General features: G+C 38.2%; 1 protein-coding gene across 1 annotated transcript in view; it reads left to right on the top strand.

The window, feature by feature from the left end:
- Window positions 1–22,076, top strand: part of GLDC (glycine decarboxylase) — a gene marked incomplete at its 5' end in the record, with an annotated part of 44,169 nt that overhangs the window by 10,965 nt on the left and 11,128 nt on the right. Inside the window, 14 exons of the mRNA XM_082782823.1 lie at window positions 5,652–5,816; window positions 8,190–8,267; window positions 8,980–9,127; window positions 9,361–9,557; window positions 10,262–10,358; window positions 11,329–11,434; window positions 12,043–12,182; window positions 13,062–13,142; window positions 13,675–13,772; window positions 14,305–14,389; window positions 14,488–14,529; window positions 14,972–15,114; window positions 15,280–15,355; window positions 21,478–21,603. Of these exons, the coding sequence (XP_082638949.1) occupies window positions 5,652–5,816; window positions 8,190–8,267; window positions 8,980–9,127; window positions 9,361–9,557; window positions 10,262–10,358; window positions 11,329–11,434; window positions 12,043–12,182; window positions 13,062–13,142; window positions 13,675–13,772; window positions 14,305–14,389; window positions 14,488–14,529; window positions 14,972–15,114; window positions 15,280–15,355; window positions 21,478–21,603 (1,582 nt within the window). The remainder of the gene's footprint in view (window positions 1–5,651; window positions 5,817–8,189; window positions 8,268–8,979; window positions 9,128–9,360; window positions 9,558–10,261; window positions 10,359–11,328; window positions 11,435–12,042; window positions 12,183–13,061; window positions 13,143–13,674; window positions 13,773–14,304; window positions 14,390–14,487; window positions 14,530–14,971; window positions 15,115–15,279; window positions 15,356–21,477; window positions 21,604–22,076) is intronic.

Genomic DNA, 22,076 nt, shown 5'->3' with positions numbered 1-22,076 from the left:
AAGCTACTTAAGAAATCAAACCTCTCCCTGCAACACCTATCAGTAATAATACACTTTGCATTATAGGTCCAGGGGAAATGCTGCAAATCCAAACATATTTTTTGTGCTTGGTTCTGGCTCACGTAACTAATATCTTCCCATTGCTTAGCACACATTAGAGCAAGATTTGTGTTGGAATATAAATCTAAGTTTGAAAAAGAGAGCCTGAGAATAGAAATGAAGGACTTTTTAATATTTAATACAGTTGGAACTGTGAGCAGAATGTAGGAAGAGCGAAGGTAGATTTCATGAGGAAACTGTTTAAAACAAAATGTATTGTCAGCAGAGAAAATGAGACGAATGACCCACACTGCTTTCTTCAGAAGATCTGCCAGAAAAAATATTCCCAGATCTCAGATTCTGATAAGAAAATATTCAACATTGATGGAGTTTCAAAACTTTCTGAAGCACCTGGACAAAGATGTATAATATCTTTGTAACGAAGTTGATTAGCTTAATTTGAGATAAAACTGTCTGACCAAAACCATGCACTAATTGAGTGCCTAGGAAGTAAGCAATCAGGAGTAGTTTGTACTGGTAGCTTCAGAAAAGCGTGGGCATCCTTTTCTTTTAAGTCTGAATCTCATTTGAAACTACTTCTGTATTGATGAAAGAACTTCTGTATTGATGAAAGAAGCTATTTCAAAACTCCTTGGGTAGATATTTCTTAGATAACTTTTTATCTAACAAACACTTAGATTCAAAGTTAGAAAATAAGCAGAGAACCTTCTGTAGTGGGGCAGTGCTTTACTGGAATGCTGCAATTAAAATTCCTGTCTCCTTAGTGAGGGATTAGTCACAGAAGCTTATTTTTGATACTTGTTTTACGTTTAGTCTTGGCTACTAGCTGCCAACAATTCCTTGTTCCTGGCAGTCTGTAACTAACAGTTCCATGGTAGCACTAGGAGGTCTTAAAGGTATTTTCTGTACTCATTTGATAAGAGCAAAAATATTAGCCTGCTTTTCCAAATCAGATCTGTATGTATACTTGCTTTATATTTAGAGCACCTCAACTTCAAAATGTAGGCAGAAGGATTTCTTTTGAGGCATACTACTGGTAATGCAACATCCAGCACATGCAGTACAAATATGTCATCTGTCTGCTGGTGTGGATACACAGTCTTTATTCTGTTGTATCCCATTTTCACATACACATTAACATTTTTTACACAAAATGTGCTAAACTTTTTCCCTAGTACAAGACTCAATTAATTTTGTGCTATAACATGAACACAAATGAGTAATTAAGGATATGAAGAGTACTTGCCTTCAGAGATCACCTTATAGGCTGCTTAGGCTTCTTATTAACGTAAGAGCTTCTTATTGACCTGTATGTCAAAGCAGCATAGTACCTATTTTTGGAACTTAAATTTCTAGCAGGCCTTTAACATCACACTAACACCTTGCAATGGAGCATAATGCAGAGGTCTCCAAAGTACAGCTCACTTAATTTTTCCCCCCATACATTAAATAAGTAAGAATATAGTAACTGTACCAAGGATACCTGCAATCTTAACATTAGTTCTGCAATTTAGTAGCTAGTAGCACTTAAGCACTCCTGGATTGCATTCTGAAAATTACTGCATACTGTGCAAAAATCTGATATAAACATTAAGCTGTTGGCATCTACTTGCAGACCAGATACAGAAAGCTGCACAAGCAACTCACAAAGCATGCCAAATTGGCAGTAAATTCGGTGTCTTTGCTTTGACTGGAAACTGGCATGTCTCCATGCCCTGTCATAAGACCATCCAGCTTTCTCAAACCCATGAGTAAGATATTGCTTATGTACACTGGTTTCAAATTATGCTAGTGGTATGTTTATACTTTAGGTTCCTTTTATCTTCACCAACTGTCAGATCTCAAAAAGAATATTCTGCATGGCTGAAATTTCAAACCAATTCCAGCTCTGCTGGTGTGTAAGGTTAGTCTTCTGAATGGCTAAAACTGCAAGAACATACGTTATAACAAAGTGAAAGTACAATGTTGATTATGAGTCCAATAAATTTCCAGAGATTTAGTAAGAGGATAGAAAAATTATGAAAGAAGATACATGGTGAACTTACTATATTTTTAGATCTTATTGACTGTGAAGCTAAAAATGCTAATCAAGAACTAGTTCACTGAGCATTGTTCAGTAATGGAGTCTTTGCATGCTCTGCCATTTCATTACTATTTCCCAAAGCAAATGTTGTAAGGCAAAGTAGAAGCAAGAGCCAACTTTAGTATAAAGAAGCCATAATTGTTAATCTTGCACTTATAATGTATCATCTGTTTTGTTGTTAAACCTAAAACAACCCCTCCTCCTATGTACAAAAACTTCTGCTCCTTTGTAAGCCAAGATTTTTGATCAGCAGCCTAGCCTTTGGCTGAAAGCCTGTGTTTCCTAGATACTGCTTGCTTTGATGCCAGTCTGCAGTGCTGCTGAGACACGTTATTACTTAAGTATCTCTTAAAACCTTAATCAGTGTCTTAAAGTTGGCATTTCTGAGAGTAGGATGAGGCAAAGGGTGAAAGATTAAACAAAATCAGAGTTTTAAATAGCTACAAAAATAAAAGCCACTTACTACTAAAGTCCCGATGGGTCTGACACAGGCTCAAGAAAGACTCTGTTAGCCTCTCATGAAAAGTTTCCTTTGTCATGATCAATCTGCCTTCATTAGCTTAGGAATCTTGGTGTGCAGAATTAATTTTGGTCTGAAAAGACACAGGCTGGACATGATATTTTTCTCCTGTTTGTTTGAAAAAGATGCAGTTTCTAGTTTGTATTCCTCATCATTACAGCAATTCTTCCTTTTCATTTCAATGTTGGTGGTGCTGGACTTTTACCTGCAGACTAGCCACTTGAACAAACCTAAGGGGTTAGAGAGAGGCTAAGAGCTAAGGGGCTAAGAGAGCCATTGCTGTGTTTTTTTGTTTGGTTTTGGTTTGTTTGAGTTGTTGTTGTTGCTGCTGTTTGTTCTTTGTGCTTTTTAGAGATTTTATTTGTACAAAGGTTTACTTTAAGAACAACTTCTACTTTTAAGGAGTTGACTTTTAAATGACTTTAGGAGGTCATTTACCATGTAGTATAGATTGTCAGAAATATTCAGGCAGGAGTTGCAATGCAGACTAAAACCAGTCATTTTGTTCAAAGAAACTGTGGAGAAGTATAGTTATTATGTTACAGGATTTAGATGCTTAGACAGTGTCAAATAACCTTCCAAGAAAAAAACTTGTGTTTAAATAAATATTTTAACGTTACAGAAAGTGTATTCACTTGTACTACTGTTAAACTTCATGCATGATAATTTGCAGTAGTACAGGAATTCAAGATCTCATGTTGAACTTCTTGTTGATCTCTGAAATTGGTAATTTTTACTTCAACCATTCTATGAGTAGAAATCCCTGAAGGTATTTAAATAGTTTTCTAGATATCGAATTTGAGTGGTCTGTTTTGAAGCTTTTATTTTAAAGTCTATCTGCATTTATGAAAAATAAAATCTTACCAAAACTGATTCTTGTATTGTAAGAAGTTATGGACTTGACTCATTTTGTCTTTGAAAACAAATATAGAATGCAATTTGAAAGTCCTATAGCAAAATCTGAACCCATGTTTAATGTGAAGTATTGCATCTCTGCTACCGATTTCTCTAATTTTGTCAACCTATCTCATTTCGCGTTAGTTCCTAATCAGTAATGGTTAAATGAAACAATTTTTTTTGTTGAAATGAACCATAGAGATGGTAATCTCAACTTTAAAATCTCATTTTTATTAAATCATTATTTCAGCAAATGCTCACCAATGATTCTTGATTATTTTTTTCTCTACTTCCAGCTCCTCCTGCAAGTTATAATGCAAAAAAAAAAAAAAAAAAGAAAAAAAAAGAAAAAAAAAAAGACCTTTAGCTGAAGTTCATGAATTGTGAAAGTAGGATTATTAATTTTAAGTGTGGAGTAGTTTCTTTTTGTACGCAGGGGAGTTTATTGTTCTTGCAAAGGTATTTGGAACAACTCTTTGTATTGGTGAGACCTGAGGGAGCATTCAGAAAACAAATCTCCAAACTGCCGTATTGACAGTTTATCTGACATTAAAAACTGAGTTTAGAAGATGTGGAGAAAATACATTATTGCTATTTGTAATGAGCAATATTATATGCAGCACAGGCCATGGTCTCAGTTTCTGATTGTATAATCAGTTTTATTATGATAAGTGACTTAATGTTAAGTGTAGCTTAGCAGCTGGAAAAAAACACACCTCGAATGTTTGGGAAAGTCATCAAAATTCATATATAGCTGTTTACTGTCACTACACTGATTATTATATGTGTGAGAAATCTGAGCAGATGTATCACTTAAATAGACAGTAAATACATTAGCAAAGAACATACCCAGTAAATAGCACTTGGCATATCTTCTTTGGTCCTGCCTTCAATACTATATCTCTTGAGTACTTTGAATTTGCTTGTGAAGTATGTCCATCTCTCTACCTCTTCTATTCTCTTAAGGACTTTTTTCTTCCTTCCCTTGCATTGCTGTTTTATTGCTCCTTACCACAACATCATCTTGCTCTATACCACAGGTTCTGCAGCTTGTTCTGTAAAAATCTGTGTAGCTCATCTCCTATTGTCTTTGTATGCATCCTGAGTTTCTGAGTTCTTCAGTCTCTAAAGATCATACTTTCAGCTATGAATCATATAAGCATTTCTCAAAAGTCTAGGGCTTACTAGCAAACAAACTGTTGTTTTCTTCCATTGTTAGAGAACAAGGCCGTAAGTGTTCTTATCGCTGGTTTCTGGCCACTGCTCTGGGTTAAAACAGGTGTAAAGTCTGCCCTGGACCACTGTGGAACCCAGTGTCCAAAGCTCTATCAGTCAAAAGAGAATTTGATCTCTGTTCTTGCCTTTCATTCTTGGACCCTTTCCTGCTTTGTTTTTGTTTTTGTCTTTTGTTTGTTTGTTTGTTTGTTTTCTCTGTGCTGTTATAATGGTGTGTTCCCCTTAGGCTGTTGGCTTTTCCAAAGAATTGCATGCGTTGCCTATACATCTTTGTTCTTCTGGTGAAAACAGATAAAATTCACATTTGTCTTGCTTTTCTTCACCAACATTTATGGAAACTGTCATTTCACAAAAAGTGGCATGTTATTGAGCTTGATCCTGTGAAGTGCCAAGTGCCTTTCCTCCCTTGAGAGTACTTGGCAAGTAAAAGATCACAGAAACAATATGTTGAAAGATAGTGGCAATACAATACCTAGATATGAACGAACTAAGCATCCTCATTCAGATCTTGTGAAGTGACTCAGTTCTTCCACACTCAGACCCTATTTCCTGTCTCTTTTCACCAAGATGCATTTATACCTTTGTTTTAAAAGTAAATTCTCTTTTCAAAATGGAGGAAGATAACTCTTCTCCTGTAAAAATTCAATATCAATAGAGAAAATACTCTCAGATTTTCAGGACAGTAATAAATTACAACCATCTACAAACAGCTTTTCTGACAAATTTTCATGTTAGTGGATTATACTTTACAAATAGCAGGTTTGTTTGTTTCCAGTGGCATAATTCTGTTCTGTGTTGGTATAATTCTGATATATTTATTTTCTGTGATCCAAATTCATAATTCTTTTCTTACAGGGTTACCCAGTATACTCCCTACCAACCTGAGGTCTCACAGGGAAGGCTGGAGAGCCTGCTAAATTACCAGACTATGGTGTGTGATATCACAGGAATGGATGTGGCTAATGCATCATTGCTGGATGAGGGGACAGCTGCTGCAGAAGCTATGCAATTATGTCACAGGTAATATGTTTAAATATATGGTTAAATCACAGCAGGAAGGAATTTGGAGTTTCAAAGACATCTCGACTGTGTAGGCATGTGTAGGTGAGAGGGTTGAAGTAGTGTGTGGCCTTTTGACTGTGAGCAGATTTCTGAATTGTCCATGTAACTTAGTTCCTAACAAAGTTTCTAGTGTTGATGTGTATGAGAAGTCTCAAGCTTTCAGAAATCTAAGGACCTATAGACAAGAGGAAAAGTCTGGAGCAAGGAGTGCTTACCCTTGGTGGACAAAGATCAGGTCAGAGAATACTTAAGCAAAATGAGCATATATGAGTCCTCACAGGCCCCTGTGGCTGAGCTGCCTCTCCAGGTGCTAGCACTGAGGTCAGCTCACTCCAGTCCTTCCAGCCAGCTCACCATGGACACCCAGTCCCTCTGACCCATGGTCTGACTCCTGTTGCTGGCATCCGGACTCCCATATATATACACACCCCAAAACAGAGTCCCTCACCCACAGAAAGCTTGAAAGTAATTGGTAGATATTGGTGGTAGGGGTATGGTTGGACCAGATGATCTTGAAGGTCCTTTCCAACCTCAGTGATTCCATGATTCTACGAACAAGAAGAAGGGACAAACTGTATTGACTGGGACCATGGCATGGCCAGTCAAATGCATCCACCAGCAACTATTTATGTACAACTGTCCCTTCTTATCACCTTATCCCTCCATTTTTTTCCATACATATTCCTCCCCAAACCACTTAAATATATCCCTTTTCCTGCCTTTCGTCCCCTTAACATCCCATAATAAGCCTTGGTCAATCCTGAAATGCCCTTCCCCTGCATCCAGTAATGTCCCACAGTTCTGGGACAGCCCTGGGGGGCACGGGCAGGGTGTCCCTTCTTTTGAGTCTTCAACTTGGCTTCTCACTTTCCTGTGTGCCTCTGTGCTCCTCTATGGAGGTGGGCTTCTGATGGGCTGGTGGCTCCTGTGGTGGGCCTGGGACAGCATATGCGTGGGCTCCCCCACCTGCTGTTGCCTCTCAGTGTTCCCTTGTCTTTTATCCCATAATCTATCAGTCTGTGGCATGAATTTCTGGTGTCCACAAACAAGAAGACTTGAATGATTGAATACGATTGAATGGTTGATTATGGCTTATAAACAACGGCAGAGTATATCTGTCATGAGTTGCTAAAAGTGAAACAGTTATTGATATATGTAAATTACTTCCAGGGAGCTGTGCTGTAGGGGTATTTGAGATGAATTAAATGTAAATTAAATGAAGTTTGAGGGAGACTATTCAAGGTCACTGCAGGTCTGTATTATCAAGAAGGATGCTACACAAATATGATCGTGTTCCAACTATTCAGTTGTTCAAAACATCAATCTGACACAAAATCACGCTTTCTTAACTGGGGAGAGCCAAGCTATTATGCCAGGCTGCATTTTAGCCTTTCAATAGTACCTGTCTGGTTAGATGGGGAAACTCAAGTATTAAAAACCATTTGTATTCCTTTATAAGAGTATGTGTGTGTGGAGATGTGATTTAACCCAACAGGCAACTAAGCACCACACAGCCGTTCACTCACCTCTCTGCCCCCTCCCGGTGGCATGTGGGAGAGAATCATCAGGAAAAAAAGTAAAAGGATATGGGTTGAGATAAAGATAGTTTAATAGCACAGGAAAGGAAGATAACTATATAATAATAATAATAACAACAACATAATGTACACAGCAAACGATGCATAATGCAATTGTTCATCACCTACTGACCAATGCCCAGTATGACCCTGAGCAACCCTGTATGCCCCCCCACCCCAGCCAGCTCCCCCATATTAATTGTTCAGCATAATGTCACATGGTATGGAATACTCCCTTGGCCAGTTTGGGCCAGTTGTCCTGGTTCTGTCCCCCTCCCAGCTTCTTGTGCACCCACAGCCTCCTCTTTGGCAAGGCAGCATGAGAAGCATAAAAGTCCATGGCTAAGTCTGAACACTGTTCTGCAGCAACCGAAGCATCAGCATGTTATCAGCATTGTTCTCATCCTAAATCCAAAACACAGCACCATACCAACTACCAGGAGGAAAATTATCCTAGCTGAAACGAGAAGAGACATTCTTGCAGGTGTTTAAGTTGCCTTCTAATTCTGTTTCATAGCCACTCTTAATTTTTGTCACATATGAATCTCAGTTGACTATCTGCAATGAACTTTCTTGTTTTAAATTGACTAGAAACCTCATTGAATCACATACTTACTGAGTTATGATAACCCAAATTCACAACTGTTTTTACTTTAAAAAACTTCGCATTTATAAAACCAGTTAATTTCACTTCCGTGGAAAATAATACATTCTTAATATGTATCTCTTCTTTTTTCCCTTTTCTTTGTAACAGGCACAACAAAAGGAGGAAGTTTTATGTAGATTCCCGATGCCACCCTCAGACTATAGCAGTGGTCCAAACTAGAGCCAAGTAATGTTATTCTACATTTTCTACCTTTTATTTTCACTTACATTGAATCACTTTTCACCTACACCTCTTCACCCTATACTTAACATGCTTGGAATATAGGACTGTGCTTTGTTAGCAAAATGGAAACAGAAATCTGTTAACATTTGGCATTGTTTCTAATTTTCCATTCAAATATTATTGTGAAATAATTCAAGATCTTTAAAAGGAGACTAAACATATGATAACAATAAAATGTATAATTTTTCCTTTTTTGTACAAATACATACATATGGTTTTTGAATTCAGTCTGATCATCCTTTATTAGATGTAACTTAATTTAGAAATGACTAAGCTTAGATAGTAAAACTTCTCTTTTAATGAAAGATAAGTCCATTTTAAGTTTATAGTTTGTGGTAACCAGCTTCTAAACATATTACTTGGTTCTCAAATTTAAACTTGCTAAATAAAGCAGCAAAATGTTGATACCAAGTAGGTTAGGCATCCTCTGCTCTTCTCTGTTGCGTATTTGATTATGATATCAAATGCAGTTATTCTTCAGTACTATATACCATGATATGAAACAGTCTCAGTGTTTAGAGATGCCAAGCAGCTTCAGCTCTTTGCATGTTAAAGAAAAAAAATGTTCGAAGTCCATTATAGCATCATACTAAATATCACTTCAAGGCAGTGAATGTTTTGAATACATCTTATTGTACATGGTTTTGTTTTCCAGTTATACAGGTGTTATTACTGAGCTCAAATTACCCCATGAGATGGATTTCAGTGGAAAGGATGTCAGTGGAGTATTATTTCAGTATCCAGACACTGAGGGGAAGGTGGAAGACTTCTCTGAACTTGTTGAAAGAGCTCATCAGAACGGGGTAAAACAAATGTTAGTTGTCTCATTAGATTTCACTCTGAAGCATAAAACAGCCATAGGTCTAGAAACTAAGTGTTAGTTACATGAGGTGCTGTGTGAAGGTTACCGTTACACTTCAGCACTGTGCAAGAGATAGGAAATTGTTTGAAAGTGTTCCTTGTTCAAACCCAGCTCCTATGCAAACACTGTTCCTTCAGGGATGAGACTGACTGCTCTGTGCACTTCCTTTCTCAGACTCTTGCCTGCTGTGCTACTGATCTTCTGGCTCTCTGTATTCTGAAGCCTCCTGGAGAGTTTGGGGTAGATGTTGTCCTGGGTAGCTCCCAGAGATTTGGTGTGCCACTCTGCTATGGGGGACCCCACGCAGCATTCTTCGCTGTCAAGGAAAACCTAGTGAGAATGATGCCAGGCAGGATGGTGGGTGTCACAAGGTAAGGGCTCCCCTCAGCTTTCATCTCTTTAGGGAAGACCCACCATGAAACATCTGTGGACCATCTTGCATAGTCTTTATGAGTAACACCTGACCATCTCATTGTAACTAACACCTTTTTTGTTGAAAACTAGAAGTGCAAATGATTGGCTTCAATTTTTAGGAAGAGAACTTAAAGAACTGCGTTTGTGTAGGATGATGCTGTGACCTGCCTGAAGTGCTTGCTGCCATGTAGGGTGAAGAAATAACCTACACAGCAGAGAGAATTAATCTCACACAGCTATCAGTTATCTCACACAGCATTGTTGTGCGGGTTATTTTTATGTACAAACTCTGCATGCTATTACTGGGTATCATTAAAAAGATGGTTCCTTATCAGTGTGCAAAATAAGTTCTGGGTTACATGTATATTCAGTTAAAATAGTTGAATAATTTGTGGCACTTTAAGGTAAATACCAAGTTTTGGTGTAGCATGCTTAAAAAACTTGCTGTGCACTATACCTGACTGGACAGATTTGCCAGTCGTGAAGTAAACAGAACTCTAGAGACCTTAGTCTCTCTCTCTGTTTGATGTCTATCCTGATTTCTGATTTATTCCCTCTGGCACTTTTCTGAGGACAGTCGAAGTTAACATGCATAGAGCTTGATCTCCTAATTTGCTGTCATTTTGAAGTAACAGAAACAACATTTTCATTTGTGACTTAGAGATGCAAATGGAAAGGAAGTTTACCGACTGGCTTTACAAACACGAGAGCAGCATATCAGGAGAGATAAAGCTACAAGCAACATCTGCACAGCACAGGTAATGTCATGCTTTGCTTTGAATATTGAAAATGAATGAATGGAACCATAAGGTTGTCATACTAACACAATGGTACTTTGAGTTAGCTTTACTTCTGAGAGTTTTTACTGAAAAAGAAAGAACATTGAAATGTGCTTGCTTGTGTATATGTTTCAAATCTGTTGAAAAAATTGAACCATTCTTGAGAAAAGGGTATTAACATCTGTTTCCTTTAAAAAAAGACCCTAGCTCTGAATGAGCCAATCTGTCCCATAGGGTGAACTTCACTGAGTAGCACTGTGTTCCAAATGAATTTATTTAGAAAATCTGTCTCTAATCATCTAAGATTACCCACTCAAGTAGGAAAAAAAAAAAGAATCCATTTTGAAATTCAAAAACTATTTAGACAAAAATATGTCATGACAATTTGAACATGTGATTTGATGCAAAAATACTACTGTCCAAAAGCTCTCTTTATAGTAAAATACCATGATTAAATCAGTAATTGCCTGAAACAGTTATTTTCAACATGCCTCCACTATCTTTCATCTGAACAAGTTTATAAACTTACTCTTTCTATCAATGCATTGTTCATGCTCTTAATGTTGTGTCTTATTGTGAGGAGGGATTGTTATAATTAACTGGTTATTTACTATTCATGAGATGATTCATAAATTTTTATAGCAATATTAAATGATTTTTTTTACAAGCCTAGTTTTACTTGTAATTCTTCAAACTTCTCTGTAGCTGTAATTGAATTTAAGCTCATGTTAATTACTGACAGTTAAATTTCAAAGGGCATTGAGTTCATAATCAGTGTCTATAGTTTATAAATACATTTTGTCTCTCTCACCTTTTATTTTTTGGAAAGTATAATAAAAGTATTACATTAACTGAAGATGTGTTTTTCCTGGGTGCTAAAGAAACTTTCTGCTAAACTAACTTGAAGTAGTATTTGTTAATAAAATACTAACCTGTATTTGTATTGTAGGCTCTTCTGGCTAATATGGCAGCCATGTTTGGTGTCTACCATGGATCTGATGGATTAAGGGATATTGCAAGACGGGTACACAATGCTACTTTAATCCTGGCTGAAGGTGAGTATTTAATGATTGCAGACACTATTCCTAAATCCTTACATTTTCTTAAATAAAATTTTCTTAAACTTTTTTTTTGGTGGTATTTTTTTTAACTGGCATGACCGTCATTGCTCTCAGAAGGAGCAATGCAGGACTGGAATGCTGGGAGCTGGGGAGGGATTGCTACAATTATCCATGCTTTGTTTGCAAGCTCAGCTGGAAGACCACTTGCCTCTTGTGAAAACCACTAAGTGTCTAAGCTGTATGACAAACTCCATGATAATTAATATCCATTTGTGTAACAAGATTTTTCTTTCTGGTTTTGAGATTTGTCTTTGTTCATTCATATATGAATTCTTCTGCACAATACATATTACAAATCTGACACATAGAAAGATCTGTAGATTCAGTCTGTTATTAATTATGTCTGAGTCTGATCTAGACGTGTTTCATGTCAGCGATATTTCACTAAAAAGCTGATGATTTCACTGCTCTGTACACAAGGGGAATATCTCACTTTGTTGTGTAAGAACATTTACTTGTGAGACAGATGTAGTGTTGCTATGCAAATACTTTGTAAGCAAACAGTACAGCATCTAATAGAATTAACTTACTGTTTTTTATAGGTCTCAGGAGAGCTGGTCATAAACTGCACCATGATCTGTTCTTTGATACCTTGACAGTCACGTGTGGATGCTCAGTCAAAGAAGTTTTGGACAGGGCAGCTCTTAGAAAGATAAATTTTCGCATTTATAGTGATGGCAGAGTAAGCAATTCCAAAACCTTTCCTAAATACAATATCATGACTTTTCTCATTGTTTCTATTCATAATGTGCTAAACAGAACAGATTTTTTAAATATTTATTGTAATTTGCTCAGATATACCACTTAAAAAGATATTATAAATAAATAAGTTTTTTTTTTTTTTTATAATAAAACTTATCATTTAGGCTTATTTTAAAAGGTTATCTCATTATTTAACTTTAAGTATGCCACTAAAGACTGAGTATAGCTCTTAAAAACCTAGCAATGAAATGCAATATGACCTCCAAAATTCAGGCCCTTTGGCAGTATTTAAAGACAAAATAGAAATCTTAACCACATTTTGGTAGGCACTAAGTACTTCACAAACTCCGGTATGTTCTTTGCCTACCTGGTAACTTGTATTGCCTACCTGGACAACCTGCTCTAGGGAACCTGCTTTGGCAGGGGGGTTGGACCTGATGATCTCTTGAGGTCCCTTCTAACCCTTACAATTCCGTGATTCTGTGATTCTTTAAAATGGAATTGGGGGACAGAGCAATCTTGCAAAATAGGAGATTTTTGTTAAATTGAACACACTTAGTAATATTACAGAATCACAGAATCACATAATTGTCTAGGTTGGAAGAGACCTCAAGATCACAGTCTTAAAGCTTGCGATCCATCCAGCCTGAATAGTTTAGAAGACGAAAGACAGAAAATTATATGTAAATGAAATGTATATATCTATTGCATAAAATGGCATGATATTTGCATATAATTGTGTATGGTGTCTTGTGTTTTTTTCACTGGTGTTTCTGGAATATTTTTTCTTGACAAGAACAAATACAGTTTATCTCTAGAAATGAGACCTTTGAGTAATTACTGTTTCATTCATCCGTAGCTTGGAGTATCACTTGATGAAACTGTAAGTGAGAAAGACCTAGATGACATATTATGGATTTTTGGTTGCGAGTCTTCAGCTGTAAGTAGACAAAAGATTATATGCATGAACTTGATCTGAATGTGTCAGAAATTCAGTGAAAAGTAAAACTGTGCTTTGGGATAGTGGGTGTTTGTAGGTTGGGTTTGTTAATTATTGACAATTTCAAATGCTGTCTTACAGAAAGAAGCACGATAAAATAACCATGATTTAAGTAATTGAATAATGACATTCTGTGGTTATGATACTTAATCCTTTTGGTCAGGTTAGACACTCTGAGTTTGGTCTGTTACATGCATTTTCAAGGCTATATTACATGATCAGTTGCTTCACTATCACTGGAATTTTATTTGTATATAACTAGCAGCAATACTTCCAAGACAAGGACTACTGACACTTCTATACCAGTTTTAATATGATATTGCTGATATGCTAGATATATACAATATGTGTGCTAATAAAGTGCTTTTACCTAAAGAACTGACTAAAGCTTGTGGTAAACTGCTAGTATAAGTTAATTCTCATTAAAATTGACTATGAAAGTATTTAACTTAATTTTTTTTGTGTGTCGAAGGAACTAATTGCTGAAGGTATGGGCGAGGAAACCAAAGGTATCCTAAGCACCCCATTTAAGAGAACTTCCAAATTCTTGACCCATCAGGTTTTCAACAGGTTTGTGAAATTGCTGTAAATTTTATATTTTAATGGAATGTAATAGTATCTCCTTTCAAAATTTGTACTGAGGGTCAGTTGAGGACAGTTTTGCATCTGTATTCAGTCACTTGTTACTCTGAAATCTGTTTAGTAGTTCTGTTATACAACTTTTAAATGATCAAAGTGGTACTCTTGGTCACATGAGGTATGTGTATTTTCATTAGACTGGTACACTGTACAAGCAATTATTTGAGGAGACAGTATTGGCAGGCTTACTTGAACCCCTACTTCCTGTATCTGGTGATAGCATTTCTGAGCAAATGATAATAGGTAGTTTTCCATCCACATTGCTCTTAGCAAGCATAAAGTAATGATTTGAAATAAGTACCTAATATATACTAACAATTAAAAGTGGAAGGCTACTCTTACCACTGCTCAGTCTTAATTCTTTTTTTTTAATTATTTTATGGCATTTCCTGTGCTAGAGCACAAATCAACGAGGTGGTAGAGCCAGTCTGCTTGCCTTAACACTGCATTTTGTGTTCTCCAGCTACCACTCCGAAACAAATATCGTACGGTACATGAAGAGATTAGAAAACAAAGATATTTCCCTTGTTCACAGCATGATTCCTTTGGTAGGTATTTACCAAAAAGAGAAAAAAAATAGTTACGTATTTATGTACTTTGATAAATGATTTTGATAAATAAACTCTCAAATGTGTTTGTATTTTAGGGGTCCTGTACAATGAAGCTCAATAGTTCAGCTGAACTTGCAGTAAGTTGCAATAATACTGTCTTACTTGAAACCCACATGCATAAATCATGTAGCCAGTGTAATTGTAGACATTAGAGGTAGAGGGTGGTTTTGGTCTAGAACTCCAGCTGAGGAGGCTAGTCGCTAATGGCATTGGCTTTGTCTTCTGCTAGTGAAAAACAGCTTCAAGAAGCATGGAAGGAATGTGGCAAAATGAAGAGATTGGCTTTGAAGGCTCCATTTCGAAAAAAAAAAAAATACTTCTTGAAATTAGGTATTAGCGCCTGAGGGAATGGAGTAAAGCTGCAACAGGGGACGTTCAGGCTCTATGTCAGGAAGAGGTTCTTCACTGAGAGAGTTGTCGTGCACTGGAACAGTTTCTTTGCTTCATAGAGTTTAACAACAAAAGTTATCTTCAGAATTTACAGCTCATGCTTTGCTGGTTTTCTTTTCTTTTTCATAGCCTATTTCATGGAAGGAATTTGCCAACATCCACCCCTTTGTGCCCTTGGATCAAGCTCAAGGGTATCAGCAGCTTTTCAAGGACTTAGAGAAGGACCTGTGTGAAATTACTGGTTACGACAAAATCTCCTTCCAACCAAACAGGTAGGATTTTTTTCTGAACATTTATTTTTTTACATGGACTCCAAAAGCTTACCTCTAAGGAAAATATGCAAGACAAAACTGGCAGAGAAATTCTGAAACTTCAATTGAGTGTTAGTCCATTCTAGTCCATGTGCTTCCATAACAGTCTTTGTGTTCCTCTTGCAGTGGAGCCCAGGGAGAGTACGCAGGCTTGGCCGCAATCAAAGCTTATTTAAATGCAAAAGGAGAACGTCATCGAAGTGTAAGTGTCAACACTTGTATTGGGAAGAACTTTGGGTGGAAAGTGTAGAGAGGAGAGTTAGTTCTGCAGCTAGGACTCATGCAGGCCAGAAGAAATTAGGTTCTCTTATCCTTATCTGTGACAAGCCTTTGGTATTCCCTGCTTCCCTCATGTGTACCATCTTAAATCTTATTTGACTGTAAAGGCAGTGGGAGTGAGGAAAAGAGACTTCATCAAATGGCCTGGCTCTTCACTGAGTCTGGTTAGGATGGAATTAACTTTCTTCACAGCAGCCCATGTGGTGCTGTGTTTTGACTGTAACACACTGGTGTTTTGTCTACTGCCTACAGAGTGTCAAGGCTTCCTCTATGTCCCACTCTGCCCTGCACCCCTTCCCCAGGTGAGTAGGCTAGGGGTGGACAAGAAGCTGGGAGGGTACAGAGCCAGGAGAGCTGACCCCAACTGACAAGGGGATATTCCATACCATATTATGTACCCACTAATAAAAGCTCAGGCAAAGGAAGATGTAGGGTCAAGTTCGTGGTTATGGCATTTCTCATCCCAAGCAACTGAGAAAAGATACTGAGGCCCTGCTTTTTGGGAATTGGCTAAAGATCTGCCTGCTGATGGGAAGTAAAGAGTGAATTCTGCCTTTTGGTTTGCCTGTGCACACAGCTTTTCTTTTCCCTATTAAATTATCTTTATCTCAGTCCATGCATCTTCTCACCTTACCTCTGTTTTCCTTGTCCCACGGGAGAGGGGAGTGAGTGAGCAGCTGTGTGGGTGTTTGGCTATTGGCCAGGTCAACACACCACAGAACTTTTTGGTGCCCAACGTGGAGCTAAGGTAATTATTGTTTTGATCTGAGCATGCCAGTTTGTTTATTGGAAGGCTCCTAAGGTCTCAGAGCTTGCTTGCTTTACTGTATGTTAGAGTCCAGGGCTTTTTAATGGCTGTTTTCAGACCTTGCAGTTTGCTGTGCTGCTTATCACTTTTGTTTTGCTGTACCTGGGAACATTTTGATAAAAGCAATGGCCATGTGCTTGGGCTGGCATATGTCCCTGGAATGATGCTGTTCCTGTGCTGAGTGAGCTATCTTGTGGAGAGGATGAGGGATTACACCTCCCTTTTTGCCTCTGGGGCTGACCTGTCCATTTTTCTTGCATGGGCTCCTGAATTTTTTTGTACATCCTTATGTCAGGTGTTTGATCCCATTATTTAGCATTGTTGACTTGTTATTGTGCATGTGGAACCTTGTCTGGTGCGGGTGTAAGAGTGAACAACTTGTTGAGGTGACAGAGAAATGTGCCCCAATAAGGCTGAACCCTGGGTGGTATTGTGTGTGTGGGGATTTGGCCAGGTGCTTGGTGCTGCTATTGCCTCTGATAACTTGGGTTTTTACACCTGAACAGGCACACTGTCCCATTTCCAGCAGCTCCTAGCACAGTTCTGGGGCTTGGTCTGTGCCTATCAAGCCCCTCACTAACACCAAGCCCCTCACTAAGAGCAGCAGGGGAGCGCAGGCCGCTACATCTGAGGGCACTAAGATTCAGACAGGCACCCAAACCCCAGTTACAGTAATCACACCAGTAGTCAAAAAGAAACACTGGAAGTGGAGGTCAACAGGTCTGTACCATCAATTAATAAGGGAAGAAGAAGAGGAAGGGTCTGATCAGGAAGCCAGCCTTTTGGCAAGGGAAGGGGAGGAAGAAGTGATAGAAGTCAGCAGATGGAAACCATACAGTTCCTAATGTTGAGCAATCTTTGAGATTTGCAGAAAAATAATGTCTGCCAGTCAAGTGAGCATATTGCTGCCCTGGTTGCTGGGGGTGACAGTCAGGAACTGAGGGGAGAGAAGCCCAGCAGTTGGGATATCTTGCCAGGGGTTGGGGAATCTACAAAGAAATCTTAAGAGAAGTGATAATGCACAGCTTCCAGAGGCAGTTCCTGTTGATTGTGAAGGCAATGAGTTCCTTCAGGTTAATATTGTCACTTACTGAGGCAAGTGGACCACTGCTGAGGGAGCTGTTCGGAATCTAAGAGAATTAGCAGTGGTGGAGGTGATGTATAGTGACCTGGACATCATTCAGTTCTGTGAAGATCTGTATGGCTTCCAGTATACAAGGGCAGTGTGGAGGAGACCTGTGCAAAATGCACTGGTGTTGTACACCAGCACCTTGGTAATGATGGACTATCCACACCTGGAAACACCAAAAGTGAAGAGACTGTCCTGACTCTAGTGTTTCAGGAAGAATTCCTGTCCTTCTCATCACCACAGGCAGCATCTGGGTTGTCAGGGTGCTCCAGGGAGTCAGCTTCCACCTGCTAGATGGAGATGGAGCATGGCCTGCTGCATGGCACCATCTGGTTCTTCCTGTGTGACACAAGAGGACAGGTAGAAGAAGGACAGTGTGCCCATCTTGTAGCTAGGAGCCCATGTGTCTGAACTGCAGGGAAAGACAGCTGCTTAAAAGAGGTCATCCAAGAAACTTACTGCACCAGTTCCTGCCAAGACAGCAGAAGACAGCTGAGGCAATCCCTCAGACTCATAGTAAGGGCTGAAAAATTTATCTTCTCCAGAGTTTGGTGGAGTGACTTCTGATCTGACACCAAAGGAGTCAGAGAATGAAGCTCCAGCCAGCAGCAGAGGGCCCCTGCCTCTGGCCAGGTGAAGGAAAGGGACAAGAAGCTTTGCTGGACTGTAATTCTGTTCAATGGCCTGGCATGCTGCATCTGGAGGGGTATAAAGTTTTGTTGGTCACTAGGGCATAGTATGCTAACATACTGACAAGATGAGAGGTGAGAGGATCCATCTGGATTTGTGGAATGATAGAGATACTTCAAAATTTGTCTATATTGGAGGCTAAGGTGAACATAACAGGGAAAAAGCATCAGAAGTATCCTATTGGGGCAGCCCTACAGGCTGTGTGGATCTCTGGAGTAGGCTACCTCATGGGAGGGTACTTTATGGGCCCAAGGAGGTACCAGTGGGTTTTTGGGGAACCACTCATGGACACAGAAAATTGAAGTGGACAATTGTGTACCTTGCCTGGCCTCTGTTGCGGGTCGAAGGACATCTGGTGTTGATGGGTACAGTGACAGTGGGCAAATGACAGTATTGCACCAACCAGGACTCCCTGACTAACATCCAAAAGTTTCATTCATCTATTGGAGAGGCAAGGAGTGATCCATCAGGACTTACTCACCCTTTAGTAGTTTCATAAAGAATTTTCTTTAAAAATTATTCTTTTTTAACATTTAATGGAAGACAGTTCTATCTGAAGAATTCGAAAGTAATAGCATTTAGTATTGTTTTTTAGGTGCTTTCTGAACAACCTGTGATGCCTGGAGGAAAGGCTATGGTAATCATAGGTTTTAGGTATGAGTTTCAAAACTACAGTCCTGGTTTTGTAGTGATAAGGTTTGTTTTCTTGTCTGTGTCCAGAAGTTTGTTTTCATGCCATTACTCAGTACTGTGGCTTCTATTCTCAACTATGCAATCATGTTTTTTAGTGTCCTGGGTAATTTTTTATTAACAGGATATTTGACACTTTATCTCTGTTCCAAACCAGTTATGAGCAATTTGAATGCCACAGAAGTAGCACAGGTATTTAGTGTCCTATTTCCTATGATCCTTCTCCACAGTAAAAACTGACCATTTACCTTTTTCTTTCATTCCATTATTTTATCAAAGTATTTACCCATGTGGACCTTTCCACTTACCCTGTAGGAAATTAGTTTAAGAACTTTGGCTTTGGGACCACATCAAAGACTTGGGAATCTGAGATTAGTTAGATATTTCTCTTTCACATACTCATAGAATTGAATTTCAGTGGTTGGGGTTGGACTAGATGATCTCCAGAGGTACCTTCCAACCTCAACCATTCTATGGTTCTGTGGAAAAAGTCTTTAATGCAATGATATCCTTATTTTTTGAAATTAATTTTACACTCAGTTTTAGAACTAATTTTCCTTCTCAAAATGGACGGATAGTTGTCCTAACCTCCTGTAGACTGTCACCTCTGTGTGAGAAAACTGCTTAAAATAGCATAGTGTGTGCTAGCTCATTCTTTGTTACTTTGCTGGATCCAGATCACCACAAGCTTTCTGGAAATCAGCCATTCTTGCACTTTATAGGCTTTGTTTTATGAGTACTTTAACGCAGCAGGAAGTGAGTTAGATTGAAAGTGTATTTCTTAGTTATCTTCTGATTACCTATGTATGCTTTGCTGCTTCTCTTACTCCATGCATGATCCTTGGGCTTCTCTGTGTGTCTGTGGTCCTTCTACGCTCAGAAATACCAAGATTAACGGCACAGAAGAGACATAATTCTGGCACTGCTGTTATGTACAACACTTATTCAACCTGCCATGTAGCAATGCTTTTGTTAAACTATTTTAAAGTCAAGTTTTTCATCTTTGATGTAAGAAGTACAAGTAACCAATGATTCTTTTATCTCTATTCTACATCGGGAGGGCTGTTAAGTACTCAATGCAAATAAAGAGTTGTGTAGACATTTAGAAAGTTAAAGTGGTAGTCAAAAGAGGAAGATTGTATGACAGGGCTTGATGCTGGTAGGCAGCCTAATCTTTGCTCCAGATACATACAGAGTCAACAGAAGGTCTGAAGCACTTAAGGTTAGAGTCACTGTTATCAGACATTACTGTTGTACTGATTTGAACTACTCTGATGTTTAATACGTAACACTGCAGCTTTGCCACTTTCTGTCAATTAGTGCCTGTGCCTGTTCAGATCAGCTTCATTTCACACACATTTTTTTCCACATTTTGGCCAGATTATAGAAAGTTAGAGGTGTTCTCAGTGGTTTCCCCTCCAAAACAGGTGGGATGTGTGCTAACAGATTAGCTGTTTTTTGTTTGTTTGTTTGCAGCTTATGAAAATAAAGCAGCTGATCAAACCTCTTTTAGTCAGCCTCATTTGGCTTTGGTGCCCTCTCCTGGAAAAATAATACTTGCATTAAATGACAGCTCACATCTGTTTGCTTTGCTGTCTACTCAATAACTTCTGTACCCAGCAGCTGCAGATTCAATCCAGTAAGACTGGGTAGCAATCTAAACTCATTTAACGTTTCTTCTGCACCATTGAAATTACCACAGATGTACCACAGTGCATCCAACCCCTGGAGCTGGGATCTTTGTACTTTCCTTTTGGCACAGCTGCACAGTAAAACACTGATGTTTCACTGCAAGAAGAGAAAATATCCATCTGCTGAGACCAAGTGGTTTCTTAATTGAAATAGCTTTTAAAGTAATTGGCATTTGTTTTAATGTCTCCATGGAGCATGAGGTAGAGGTTATAATGTAGTTCTTCATAATATCAATCAAACAATAACCAACCAATCAACCAAAAAACCTTACTGCCAGCAATTTAATGCAGCTAAATTTGAGTAACTTAATAAACTTTGTTAAATTAATCCTTGAAGGTATATTTATTGACTTTAGTCAATAGGTGGAGTTCCTAGTAAATGTCTAGAAACATTCTGAACTCCATTTTCCTAGTTGTCACTGATAAGAACCAAAATTTATTTAAGGAAAAGCACTTTCATCTCTCACTTTTTTAACTGAGCTCTATAGAGGATGTAAGTAGCTGTGTGAAACTTCTTATCTATAACTGGAATATTTCAGTCTAAATTTTTCTTTTCAATACAATAGAGAAGAAAACACTTTGGAAGTCAGTTGAGATATAGTGGAAAGTTGGAATTAGTTTTTCCGTTCAGCTCACTATATTTGAAACTGGATGCTGATTACTTGATTATTGTAAAACAAACAACTAAAAATAAAAACGTAATTAGTCTTAAAAATATAAGTGAGAGGGAAGGAAATAATATTAAATGTTTCTGGAATAATGTTATGGAAATACATTCCTAAATGTGATTTATATGGCAAATGAAACTTTTTTCCTAATGGGTGTTTTGACTTTGCTACCTGTATGGATTTTCTTCAAAGAAAACTGTTTCATCCTTCAGTGCAAGTGGCAATTTGCTGGTGAACATGTCCTTAGTGTACCTTTTAAAAACTTTGATAATGACTTGGAGCTGGGTATAGACCATAATACTTTTAAAATACTTTTAGAGATTTTTATAACTATCTATACTTTAGACCCTGTTTCTTTTTCCTTCCAAGGTTTGCCTTATTCCTAGATCTGCTCATGGTACAAATCCAGCAAGTGCACAGATGGCAGGGATGAAGATTCAACCAATTGAAGTAGATAAAAATGGGAGCATTGATATCTCCCATTTAAAAGCAATGGTGAGTATTTAATCAGCTTTAGTGTTCAGGACAGGAACAGTCCCTCTCCTTAACAGGTAATAGTTTTGGCAGCTGAATCAGATTTTCTTTTGAAATAAAATAGGGCAAAAACAGGGAATACATGCTTAAAAAGAATGAGAAATTCTTTTCTTTTTTTCTTTTTTTCTTTTTTTCTCACTCAAACACAAGATGAGACACTTGTGAGCTTTCCTGTAATTTGAGGATCTTTTGTGCAGGAGTGGCTGACTGAGTTTTTCCACACAGTAGGCTCTTTTACAGCTGAACATTTTCATCTACATGTAGTATTTGAAATGAATGGAGCATGCTCATGAGACTGAAGCATTTGAAGCTGCACTTTAGCCTTCATTTGGTAAAATTCAAGGACACCTCTGCTAGGGAAGGTGTTGCTAGGCAACTTTTTTCACTTTTTCGAGTTGATTGGCTGCAAGTGAATCCTGGGAATCCAGTGGATT

This window comes from Aythya marila, assembly GCF_965140915.1.
Source record: "Aythya marila genome assembly, chromosome: Z".
Taxonomy (NCBI): Eukaryota; Metazoa; Chordata; class Aves; order Anseriformes; family Anatidae; genus Aythya; species Aythya marila.
Note: the sequence above shows the minus strand (reverse complement) of the source record. Positions and strands in the feature narration are given on the sequence as shown.